Source organism: Oreochromis niloticus, linkage group LG8 (assembly GCF_001858045.2).
Source record: "Oreochromis niloticus isolate F11D_XX linkage group LG8, O_niloticus_UMD_NMBU, whole genome shotgun sequence".
Taxonomy (NCBI): Eukaryota; Metazoa; Chordata; class Actinopteri; order Cichliformes; family Cichlidae; genus Oreochromis; species Oreochromis niloticus.
Window position 1 is genome coordinate 19,632,248 of NC_031973.2, and position 12,792 is coordinate 19,645,039.

Below are 12,792 nucleotides of genomic sequence, written 5' to 3' on the forward strand. Positions count from 1 at the left end.
ACCACACTCCATCTGACAGAAAGGGTATTAAAGCACTGCCTATGACAGCAACACAGCAGAAATCTACATAAAAGTAAAATCACTGAAGAGAAATGAGACAAATTTTCATGGTCAAAAATTCAACACTGTTTTTATTTATTATAAATCAATACATTTTATATAAAAAAGGAAAAGGGAAGAGGAGGGGTGGGGGAGTTAAAATAAAACCATTATAGCTGTAAACCAGACAAACCAGGTTATGGTCACCCTCTTACACTCAACCTCCATCGGAGACTCTTGATTAACCAGTCTAACACTCACTCATGGCAAAAAAAGAGAAACCTCTAAGCTATAGGTGAAATTAATTAACATTTTTGAAGAGGGTTTCGATGTGGTTGACATCAATCTCTCTGCAAAGCGTTCCCAAGTATAGCATCTTAGCATGCCATAGGTTTTTGTGCAATTTATTACAACCATCACCAGCAGCAATCAACTTTATTTGTGAAGTGTGCACATATTTTATTTTTATTTAGCAGTTCAAGAATGTGAAGCTTCAAACTCCCAAAAGTAAACAATATACAATAAAGCTTCATGTCGCGCCCAGTGTAATGATCCTGAATATAACGCAGGTTTAGGCATCTTCTGTCCAGAAATGACCAAGACCTTGCTTTAACAGATTTGTTGGGATACGGGTTTTCTTATATTGGGGAAAAAAAGGCAACATCATTGTGTTGTATATGACATTTTCTGCTTGTTGAAAATAGGTGGACAACAAAATGGTAGAGGTCAAAACGGAGTACAGCAGCAGCTTACACAGGCTAAGCTGATCACTGCACTGTAAGCACTCAAAAAAAAAAAACCCCCAAAAAACACTCAACACAGATCAGAGATTGTATCCGTTACCATGGAAAGCAACTTGGATTTAAAACTAATATTGAAACTTTGATAAATTAAGTTTGTATCATTTTTTTAAAAGTGAAATGCCCAGGTTACAGAATTGTAATCCATTACTATTAGTTGAGTAATTGCAGGCAGGCAGTTGTGAAGGCAATTCAAGTGGAACCAATTCAAATCTCACAGCACTGCAAGATAAAAAACATACAATGCAACTATATTAATCCACTTTCACTGACTCCTACCCTTATGGTAAATCTTGTGTGTGGTAGTAAATTATCTGTGGACAGGCTGCCCGATTTTCCCTTCGTCTTTATCATTATTATAACCATTTCCTTGTACAAGATGAGTGGTACTAAGAGGTCGAAATCCACTTTCTGTAATTGTAGGGGGGAACCTCGTGTGTTGCCCGACTTTGAAACAGAGCTTTAAAAAGAGCTAATTTTGCTGGATTATGGTAGGTAGGTGTATGTTAAAATGGACTTCATGTCCAATTACTAAAAACAAACAAAACCCAAATATGGGAGGACAGAAGAATAAAACAATAACTTAAATAGAAGTGCGTAAAACACAACAGTTCTTGGAGCCCTTTGAAAAACCAAAAAACAAGGTTGGAAAAGCAGAAATCCCACCCCAACAGAAAAAGGGGAGCAAAATGAACAGCTGTTAAGGTAATACTAATATTCATCCATTGATTCACAGATGTATAGTTCACTCATATAGGTTGTATCCTTCCCTCCTTTACAAATATTTTTTGTTTCCTGGTCAGTGGCCCCCCCACGTCTGTGAGCCGCGGCTTCCCTCTGTTTCAAGTCTATCTGAGGTGGGAGAGCAGTCTGTCTCAGTACACCTCCCCTCTTCCTCCTTTGCCGTTAGTGCCTGCTCCTCCTCTTTTTTCCTGCGCTCCAGCTCCCACTCTACAAACGTATCAAAGAGGCTGGGCCAAGCCTCGTCCTCGCTGTAGTTGCTCAGGTCGGGCCCAATCGCTTGGGTGAAGTTGAGGAACATGTTCCACGTGTCCCTTGAGATGCCCCGAATACCTGAGGGGTTCTCTGAAAGGAAGTCCAGCCAGCGCTCTAGGATTGGAGGTGTGTCCTGCGTGAAAACCAGCCGCCATAGGGCAATGGCAATTTCGCGCTGCAGCGAGCGCTGCCCCTCCTCGGCGTCCAGGCCAAACTGGAAGGTGAAGCGGTACAGGTCTTTGAAGTTCTCCTCGCCCTGGGCCTCCAGCAGCATGCAGGGGAACCGTGAACAGATGCCTTCGAGGCTGTCTGCTTGGATAGCCTTGCATCCTTCGACAAACTCCTTCCTGGTGATGCAAACACGAGAAGCGTGGACATCAGAATCGCATTCACAATGACAATTTCCAGTCAAGATAAGCGCCAGAATAAAACCATTTACTTTTCCATAGAGCCATATGAGACTGAATTAAGACCTAAATCTCCAAAAAATGTACAACAAAACATTGTGAAGACATCTCAGGCAATCACCAGGCTTTATCTTTAACACTACAAACATCAGTGACAAATCCCTGTACTATCTAAGAACACATTATCAAATTTATAGAAAACTTCATTCTTTCATTGCAGCTTTGAATAATATTACAGTCACTTAATGCTGAGAGCACTGACCCAGGCAGATGTACCTTCTTTGACCCCAACAACAGTGCAGGCTTTTTTTAAACTCAAATGTAATATAAAGAGCTTCAGTAAGCATCAGATCACAAAGAAACATGTTGGGTACCAGAGTCTGGTACTGTCCAAAGCCTCTCGATAGAAAAGTGCTGAGTTAAAAATCTGCCGGGGGGGGGGGGGTCATGGACTAACGACCACGCTTACAGGCAGCTCTATTCAACTGCAGACGATCTACTTCCCGTGTGTCCCCTTAGCGAGTGGCTGTATGGCTACCTCTGTGAGGACCAGCTTCAGTCCTATACTTTTGAGAGCGAGCGCATAACAGGAATAACTGATCGTCACCTTTAAAGAGCTGACTTGGTAAGGGAGAAAGTCAAATTGAGATTTAGTGAGAGAAGACGGGACTTAGTCTGTCACATTTAGTTGCGATAAGGAGATCGTTATTAATGAAATATGTAAAATTCTACTCTGTCATATGTTGTTATAGCTGTAATTCTGTATTCTTTGACTTGTTATAGTATTTCTAAGCTGTTTTTATATATGTAAAATGGTTAATAGGGACATATGCTAGGTATTAGGGGTGCAAAATATAGTGGTTAACAGCATGTGACAGTCTTTTCCTAAAAACATGTTATTTAAATAGCCTAAATAGGGGAACGGTATTAAAATCTCAACACATCAGCACATGCAGTTAAGAACCTATTGACCTCCCCAAGGAAAATGCATAAAAAGTCACCAAGTAAATGGCATTTATTACAACTAATAAACGTTCTGTTGTGATCACAACTAGTCATTTTATCTTTCCATTTATATTAACCCAGACGTTTATCATGCCCCAGATTTAATTCTTTAATGGTTACCACACTCGCCTTAAGCACACAGAGCCTAGGTCATGTGAAGACTGTTCATCAGTCTGTCTTTATGACATGCAGCTTCCTGGAGATGAGTCAGTCTACTTACTAGTCTACCAGCAACTTGCCGGCACACATTTAGATAGCGCTTTAGTCTTACTGACCACTTGAAGTGCTTTAGACCACAAGTCACATTCAACCAGTCATCCATACACTGATTTATCTTATACTGCACATCCTCCGCTATTTTATAATCACCAATTAACCTAATGTGTGTGTGGGTCTGTGGGAGGAAACTCACACAGGCACAGGGAGAACGTGCAACTCCAGCAAATAGTGTTACACAGCACAGACGTGGAAATCTGTGTCAGGAGACTTGGCCTGCCTCTCTTATTAGCCAGCATTAGGGACGAGCAATCATCTGTGTTTTGATATCATCATATTGTCATTAAAGGCGACTGCCAAATGGTGATCTAATAGCAGCGGGTGGCAGCAAGCTTTCTCATCACTCATGTCGATGACTGAACGTCAATATAACGAATCTCCAAGCTCAGTGGACAGTTTAGTGATGCACAATGTGTTTGCCTGCAACAATTTGGTTCGCCCTCACGCCTTTTTGCTTTCATGGCTCACAATATTTGCAGGAGCCATACGGAGAATGGAGATTTGTCAGAATACACAAGGAACTTGTGAGACAGAAAGGAGAGAACAAATGGGCTGCTTTAAATTAAGGAGAAGAGTTACATGAAATAGAAAAATAATCTGTGTTTTCACCTTCAACTCTACAATCTAAATCTAATCTCCTATCAAGGATAGTACCAACAGCACTAATGCAGTAGTGTATCGGTAAAAAGCTACCTACTCAAGAAGCAAAGTGATCTTTTCTATAACAACTGCCTCACGCATCCTGTGTTTGCAAATCTGTGTTAGGAGGGTTTAAACATTTGCCCAGGCTATGAGTGGTTATTCCACCAATGCCTACATTGTTTTGAATGTAAACATGGCAAGGAGAGGGAAGGTGGCCGGTGCTCTGTGCCACTGCGTTGGGAGTTCACAATGGTACAGCTTTAAAAAAAGAAAGAAAAAAAACTTTGCCTCTGTGGCTCACTGGCAATCACTGAATCAAACCAAGAAGAAACAATTCAGGAGAAGACACTGCAGGTCCTGAGCTATCTGAAGGGCATATCTATTCACCAAGAACAAACAGAAAAATCCATGAAAAGAAGAACACTGGAGAAACATCAGCTTCAAAGTCCGATCTAATCAATGACAACTTCTAAGATATTACTTTAAGAAAAGAAAAAAAACTTTATCACATTCCCTTATCATTCCCTCTCAAGCGCAACCCACTCTATATATCCATATGATGAGATTACATTATATTGACAGCAGCCGACGATGACGTAGTTGCTGCTACAACTAGAAGTAGCCAGCAGCCAACACAGTACTGTACCCTACTGCAGTGATGGAAACTGCTGGCTGTCTGAGAACAGTTTTAATGTTTTTTAAATGGATAACAAGTTTGGAAGTATTAATCACACAGACTGAATGTGTTACTGTAAACAAATCCCACAATAATCAGGCTGTATATTATAGATAACCAATAATACAGCGATTGTCCTCGTTCCAGAGGAATCCCGCCTAACTTAATCACATGTTTCTGACAATGTGCTACAGAGAAGAAAAGGACTGGTTTCATGAAGGAACATTTCTTGGGAAATTTCATTTGAGATTTTAAAAGGAAATTTTTATTTTTTTTCCCCCCTTTTGACCTTTATTTGCTTGACTTAAAATGAAGAGAGATGTGAGACATGGTGAGACTAACTAACAGGAATGAGCTGTGACAAATGAATCTGACTTTTTAAAATCTTGTTTTAATGAGCATTTTCATTGTCTAACGCCTGTTAGACAAACAAATAAGAGCAACAGCTATGCGCTGTGGTCACGTCGGACAAAGATACATACTTATAGGTATCATAATATACACACAGAAGTAATTACTGTGCAGTGGTCATGCTAGTTTATCCTGATTGACAAACATGGATGATGACGACACGCCCTGTTCTCCAAAACTCCACCTTACCTTGTAAACTTGCACATGGTTGCTGCTTGAAACTTCCAGGCAAGAACCAGGACACGAAACTCAGCCGGGTCCACGCACAGGTCATTACAAAACCTCTCCATGCCCTCTTCCAAGATGGCATCTTCCTGTTCATCTTTGTAACAGCAGAACAGCTCCTCAATGCGCTTGACCGACAGCCCATCTCCATCCAGAAGCTCATCCTTGCGTGTGTCCCCTGCAGTGATGATGGGCGTCTCCACTGTGACCTCTAAAGGTTTGGTGCCATTCGACAGCTCATTGGTGGCTTTGCTACACTGGGTGCCAGGATCCTCTTTGTGGCCCCCGACACCACCAGCGCTGCCACCTTTCTTGTGGGACTTTCCTCCGCTTTCCTTGTCTCCACTCTTGCTGCCGAGCGAGGACGTCGGATTCTTACACTTGGTGACACACTGGCCCATGTCTTCCTCCCGGTCCCTCGTCTGTCTTTCCTCCTCGCCTTCAGTCCCCGTCTGAACCACCTAGACGCCTCTTCTCTGGCCTCACAAGACGTCTCAACATACCCTCAAGCCTGAGGGGAAGAACATTATTAAGAAATAAAGAAGTTACACCCCGCAACTCTCAACAAAAAAGTTAAAAAGTGGATATTAGTACAGAGAAACACAGAAGATGTCAAGCTACCTCTGCTAAATCTACCACGATCCAAGTCTTCAATGGGAAGATTTAAAAACCCTGAAAAACAAAGCAAAACAAAAATAATCTATAGGCATGAATACAATGCTTAAACACTGTTCAGGTTACCATAGAAACCTTGTCAAAAGTAGTACAAGAGGAGTATCACCCTTAACCACAGAAACCTACCAGTGGGTTATGTGTTAAGTCAGAAGACCTATATAACTCTTATATGACGGCTGTAGGAGCTTTTCTTGGTATCACCATAGTTATAGGTAGTTAGTTATAGGTAATTAAAATAGGAATACAGTTCTATAAATATTGTGATACAAATAACTGCATTTATAGGTCATCCTCTGTGCTGTGTTCACATTAACGGTGTGTGTGTGTGTGGAGGGGGGGGGGTTCTCTTTGAACAGAGGAAGTTTTACCTCGTTTTATACTAAGCAGTAGATTATTGCACCATATTGTTTCTTCATTCTCTACTAGCAATAATGAAAGCAGATGAAAAATAAAAACACTGGAAACACCAAACATTGACAAAGAATACAGGGCTACTATGGTTATCCATGTCTCTTTAGGATTTTACAGCAACATATGTTAATTACACTGGCTCCAGATAGTTCGCATTTTTTTATACTAATATTTTGAATCTTGCAAGTTAGTATACAGGACTTTCTAGGTTTTCTAACAAGTAAAATGTGGCAAAAACACAAAAGGCATACAAGATTATGAAATCCTGACCAAGTTGCAACTAAACTGGAGTTTACATTAATCAAACTAAAGCTTGCTTTGTAAACTGCTTTCTCTACCTACCCATTTAACTTAAAAAATTGTTTCTTTGATGAATGCATGTTAATGAAATTAATCAGTCTGCTGACGGAAAAACATGAGGTGATCATGTGTCTGATAACTTATAAAATAGCTGACTTACAATCCTTCAGATGGCATTGTCTTTCTACTGAGCTCCATCATTGTGACCTTGCCATCCACAATGCTGAAAAGACACATTATCTTGTCATCATAAGCAGAAAGTGATAGCTCATCATTCCCAAACCTGCAGGTCTATTTTGGTCGACATGCTATGAATATGTCATTTGAGGACTTGCAAAGAGTTAGCCTTGTTTCAGGATTTTTCATTTACTTGTTTAGAACTGGAAAGAAGTCAGCTATGTTGCATACTGTGAACTGTGAAAAGCTGAGCTTTGACACGTTTGGTTTTAAGGAACTACATCTCAAAAGGGCCGCAATATTCCAGTTTGTGATGTAAAAGCTACAACTTCAGGAAACTTCTCAAACCAACTTCTACTTTTTGCAGTGATCACTGACCTAACAGAGATACGACCCTTGACTTCATATTTAATGCATGTATTCAACATCAGGGCAAAAAGCCAGTCCTGATCAATACATGGGGCATGTAGGGGCAAATCTCTCTCAGGTCTGCTGTGGCCAAGTTCACCTAACTAAGCTCAGATGGCCGTCTGAATTTCTATTTATTAGATTTTGCTTATTTGGCCAAATATAATCCACAATAAGCTGGCACGGGAGTTAGTAAACACTAAGCAGCCTAGTGACCTATACAGCCAGTAGTTTAACCAGATTATTAGCTCGTCCCGAGGTGAACTGGAATACGACTGTGTTACATATGCAACACTGTTATATCGATATATCCTCAGCTGCCCTTTACTAACATCTACAATAATATTATTTCAAACAAGTTAACGTTTGTTGGGCGGGTGAGCATAACAACACAAGTACAACACTCAAAAATATAGTGTAAACCGGCATTAAATAATCACCCGCACCTCGGACTTGTAACTATTACACACAAATTCAGATGGCAGTCGTTGTTACGCTGCTATTGAGCCACATTAGATCACCGCACCGGGCCATTTAACAGCTCCATCCCAACTGCCCGGCCCTGGCGACGTCGTCATAGCTAGCTAGCATCAGCTCGATTAACTAAAAGTTAGCTCTCGGCTATGCTAGGTATTTTTCGATTAAGACATCAAGAAATAACAAAATTATCACCGTGAAAAAACTTACCTTTAGGGGAAAACACATTCGGTCGAATGTGGATGTACATCACTTTGTGAATGGCTGAAGAAATTAAGTAGTTAAACAAGTTAGCCAAAAAATACGAACTGAAGCAAACTCGTCGCGTTAACTCAGATTGCTAGCTAACTAGCTAGCAGCTGATCAAAAAAAAAAAAAAACTTCCACATCAATGTTGAATTCTGTTCCACGCTTAGAAAATAAATAAGTAACAAGCTAGCAACTAGCTTTAGAGTCCATCTTCAGTTGTGTTCGCTGTTAGGTGTGAGTTAAAACGCCAGCTCGGACTAAAGCACCCAATTTCTTTGTGCTTCCCCCTTTTAGTCATTGAGTGGAGCTACATTATGGACATTTTCCTGCATCACTTCCTCCCTGCTTACAAGCACCCAACAGCTGATCCTCGCGTCTGCGACACTAACATACATCCTTTTTTTTAACCAATTGATGGAAGTATTCATATGACAAGGACAAAGTGGATGTTTTGTAGATCACAGTAATATCCGAAATGAAAAATGACTCAAAAACCCCACTGTAAATTAATTACAATTGCTCATACACATTGAACTGTAGAGGTGTTTATATTAATTTCTGCCTTATTTCTACTTTTTATCCACTAACAAGTGAAACAAATACAACTTTGACTAAAAGTATGTGAACTCTTTTATGTTTGTGTTTATTATTTAGCTTCTTCCCGATTAGCCATGGGTACGCGTCATCATTAGGCGACTGTCCTAGCAAGCGGCTGGTAAACTATCCTCTTCTTCAGACACAGGCGGTATGTCAATTCTTCGTTTGTAGTGTTAATTAAATTATGATGAGCGAATATTCGATTAAAAGCTGTTAATGTGACAGGCAGTAACGTTGACTTTAATTTAATGTCCCTGTCTTTGTACGTTTTGGTCAGTCACAATAAGGGCTAGCTTCAAGTTTGCAATTGATGCTAAAACATCAGTGAGTACAAATAACAAGAATGGTTTTATTTAATATACAGCGTCATTCAGTCTCCGCGCATACTAGAACATACAGTTAATACCTCTCCGTCAGTCATGTAACACTTTGTTTAATAACTCAGTGTTGATTTTAGTGGCATCTAGCGTTGAATAGGGCTATTATATTTAGCTATAATTTAAAAATCTAAAACTACAGTACTTTGCAAAAGTCTTTTCTTTATATTTTGCAAGGAAAATTTGAAATAATTTATATTATTTATATAATAGAAATACAGGCTAAACCGAGTTTTGCAGGCCTTGAAGGTCAATATTTGATATGACCACCTTTATTCTTCAACGCAACATCCTGAAGTCTCTTAGTCAGCTAACTTGCCATTTTATTAAGTAGTCTCCAGGAAAAGTTCTCCAGGCGTCTTCAAGGACATTCAAATCTCTTTTTTTATTATTTTTTTTATTTTCTGTTCTCCCACACTGTTTCAGTCATATTGTGGTCCATGCTCTGGCGGCCAATCCATGGCATTTCACAGACAGCTGTAGACACTCACTGTCATTGTTCTCTACTGACCTCCTTTGTACATAGAGTGACAATGATTTGTAAATGAATTTGAGAATTTGGATTCCTCACTCCATTAAGCCCTGTTGCCACTGATTTTTCAGTCCAGTTCTTGTGTAATTTGGCATACCCCAGGTTTCTTGAGACCATTTCAAATGTAGCTTCAGTGGACAGTTGATGGATCAACTAATGGGCCAGATGCATCTCTCAGGTCCTCTGTCTGGTCATACTGGATTTTTTTCCCCTATTTCTTAAGGACATGACGTTCAGATACTGTTCACCTGCTCTAGATAGTTTTTAAGGGATATTTTCATCTTACAACAATTTAGTTTCCTCAATTTTTTATGGACACATTGGACACCATGCAGATCTATGCCAAGTTTTCAGCTAATCGCTCGTCGGGAATCACCTTGTTGATGCAAAGATGCTGTGTTATCCTTGACATTTTTATTAGATTAAACTCAAGACTTTTGCACGGTACTGGAAAGATGTTCATATATTCATTTACTAGTTGCTTGCTTAGCATGCATATTATTATTATGTTACTCGTTATAACGTACTTCATGTCTTAATTGTGCAGTAAAGCTCTTAATTAAATTCCTAGTAGTTGAAGAAAAGAGCAATAAGTAATGTCACATCTAGCTAACTAACCACCAGTGGTATAATTGCGTAATAAAGGCTGTAAGTAAAGAGCATCCATCCATCCATCTTCAGCTTATCTAATTCAGGGGCATGAAATGGGGTACACCGTGGACAGAACACAAACAGATAATGCAGTAAAAACTTTATTTTGCAGGTATCTTTTGTTTTTTTTCTCAGATTCTGAGCCCTGATGACTGCCTCCACCCGTACCACTGTGCTGTCACTGTACATGCGTGTTTTTCGCATCGCCCGAACCTGGCAAGCACAGAGTGGTGTTCTGAGTGACACGGAGACAGAGAGGAAGTACATACTGCAGGAGGCCCGCACTCTTTTCAGACAGAACCAAAAGGTGTGAACAACACTCTGCTCACTAATACGGATTTGAAAAAAAGAAAAAATGGCTTTATAGCATCTTTAAGACTTCTGCTTTTTTTGTTTTTGTGTGTTGTTTTGTTTTTCAGCTCACAGAACAAGAATCAATAAAAAAGTGCATAGAGGAATGTGAAGCGAGGATAGAAATCGGTAAGAATGGAGAAAAGTAGCAAGTTGTTGTTTTTTTATGTCTGGCTGTAGTGAGCATGTCAAGAGGCCAAAATAGTAGCAACACCATTTGTTTTTTATTTTCATGTTTCTCAGGGAAATATATTGATAGTACGTAACCTTTCTAGCTCAGTTGTATCAGTGATTTTTGGGATGTTTTTATGCTTGTTGTCTTCAGCCTGAAAGCATGCAGAATGGTGTTGTTGACTGAATGTACTGAAACATCTGACTTGCACAAACATTCTGAAAAGGTTAACAATAATACAATGCTGCGATTATGCAACTCTTACACATCACACACTGATTCTTTGTCAGTTGAAAGGTTTTCAGCATGTCAAGCGTGAGTAAGCAGCAAAGCTGACCTGATGACCTGAATGATTTGGATAAAAATAATCATGGTTGAAACTGCAGAGGAAAAAAAAATAACAATGCAATCCTGCAGTAACAGGATGAGAAAAGTGCTATGTTGTGCTCTTACATACTTACCCAAACAATAATTTTTCTTGGCTTTCATTTTATAATTTGTTTATAGTTTGATGTCACTGACACATTGTTATTTTTTTATGTTTTTTAAAGGTCTTCATTACAGAAATCCATATCCAAGAGCTGTAAGTAATTACCCTTTATTAGACCATAATGGGTCATGTTGTTTTGGGGGAATTTTATTTGCATACTCTGTGTGTTGCAGACGTATCTACCACCCATGGGACTGGCAACTCAGAAGGGCAGGAAGCTGCGAGCACAGCAGCGCCTGAGGAAACAGGCCAAACCAATTTACTTACAGTCACATGATGAGACCTGATGCTCGACATCCCCGATCTTCGTCAAGAGTTCAAGTTACCAAGGAGAGAAAACTAGAGTGCTGTTGCAGTCGAGATGCTGCAAGCACTCAATGATGCAGGAACGCACGTCATTCAGGATAAAGCCACTTTTCATTGTATTTTCTTTTTCTTTTTCAAAACACAATCATGAGTTGTAACTGTAGGTGAAGAGCGTCAGATTCCTTTCAGCTCAGGAAAGCTCCCACTGTACCACTTTGTAATATCATACAAGTTTGTATGTTTTATTTATCGTTGAGTTCATTTGATTAATAAAAGTGTCTCAATGTGAAGGATTTCCAGACTCTTTTAAACTCACTGTCCGAAATCATGAAATTCACTAAATATTCTCTAATAATCTGTTTTGTTAGTAAAAAAAACTGTTTTCTCGTAAAAAACCCAGAATGCTATGAGAGCAGTTTGCTTTGATATTTTTTATTTACCTCAGTCCCCCCATAATAATGACACAGAGAATACAGAGGAAGAACAGCTCGGGGCGTGCATCGCTTTCAATTCCATTTGGGGATAACTCGCATATTGATTATAGTGGCAATGACCTGCAGGTGGGGTCAGTGATCCATGTCTAATATGACTCATGTTATTGTTGACTGAATACCGAGTCATTTTTCAGCACAGACTAAAGAGCATTCGCTCTCGCTGTAAAATGATCACAAATATTCTGCTCTCTTTAAAAGTTTACTTGCTCTGATCAATGAACACCTCTCATTCACGGACAGCAGGTATTATGCATAGTGACTCATGTGCAGTTTATAAAATACATTAAATGCACAATAAATGATGAAATTGTGATTTGAATTAATAATCCAAGAAAGCCAATCAACTTTACAGCAAACAATCAATGTTTTATCAACAAGAGGAAGCTTGTTCATCTTTAAAAGGGAAAATATTTCTGTGTTATGGTGGTGTGAAAAAGTGTTTGCCTCCTTCCTGATTTCCTATTTTTTATATGCTTGTCACACTTAAATGATTTTAGATCATCATGTAAATATTGCACATAGATAACACAAGTAAACACAAAATGCAGTTTGTAAATGAAGTTGTTTATTATTAAAAGGGAAAAAAAAATCCATACCTACATGGCCCTGTGTGAAAAAGCGATTGCCCCCTAAACCTAATAACCGGTT

At 39.4% G+C, this 12,792-nt stretch overlaps 2 protein-coding genes across 6 annotated transcripts; one reads left to right on the top strand and one right to left on the bottom strand.

Annotated features, from left to right (window-relative positions):
* Positions 1-113: 113 nt before the first annotated feature.
* Positions 114-8,670, bottom strand: dcun1d3 (defective in cullin neddylation 1 domain containing 3). Of its 4 annotated transcripts, none has more exons than XM_005448198.4 (5): positions 8,136-8,670; positions 7,024-7,086; positions 6,099-6,149; positions 5,442-5,988; positions 114-2,182 (listed from the first exon to the last, which is right to left on the bottom strand). In XM_005448198.4, the coding sequence occupies exons 4-5, from the start codon at positions 5,876-5,878 to the stop codon at positions 1,639-1,641; spliced, it is 981 nt and encodes a 326-aa protein (XP_005448255.1). In that variant the 5' UTR covers positions 5,879-5,988; positions 6,099-6,149; positions 7,024-7,086; positions 8,136-8,670; the 3' UTR covers positions 114-1,638. The 4 variants fall into 4 exon arrangements, with proteins under 4 accessions (XP_005448255.1, XP_005448256.1, XP_003438804.1 ...); XM_005448199.4 differs by lacking the exon at positions 8,136-8,670 and adding an exon at positions 7,895-8,107; XM_003438756.5 differs by lacking the exon at positions 7,024-7,086.
* A 158-nt stretch (positions 8,671-8,828) lies between these two features.
* On the top strand, positions 8,829-11,943 carry lyrm1 (LYR motif containing 1). 2 transcript variants are annotated; one of them, XM_013273255.2, is made up of 5 exons: positions 8,829-8,919; positions 10,444-10,638; positions 10,751-10,811; positions 11,406-11,437; positions 11,518-11,943. In XM_013273255.2, exons 2-5 carry the CDS (start codon positions 10,480-10,482, stop codon positions 11,629-11,631), a joined length of 366 nt encoding a protein of 121 aa, XP_013128709.1. In that variant the 5' UTR covers positions 8,829-8,919; positions 10,444-10,479; the 3' UTR covers positions 11,632-11,943. The 2 variants fall into 2 exon arrangements, with proteins under 2 accessions (XP_013128709.1, XP_003438803.1); XM_003438755.3 differs by having other exon boundaries at positions 10,467-10,638.
* Positions 11,944-12,792: the final 849 nt, after the last annotated feature.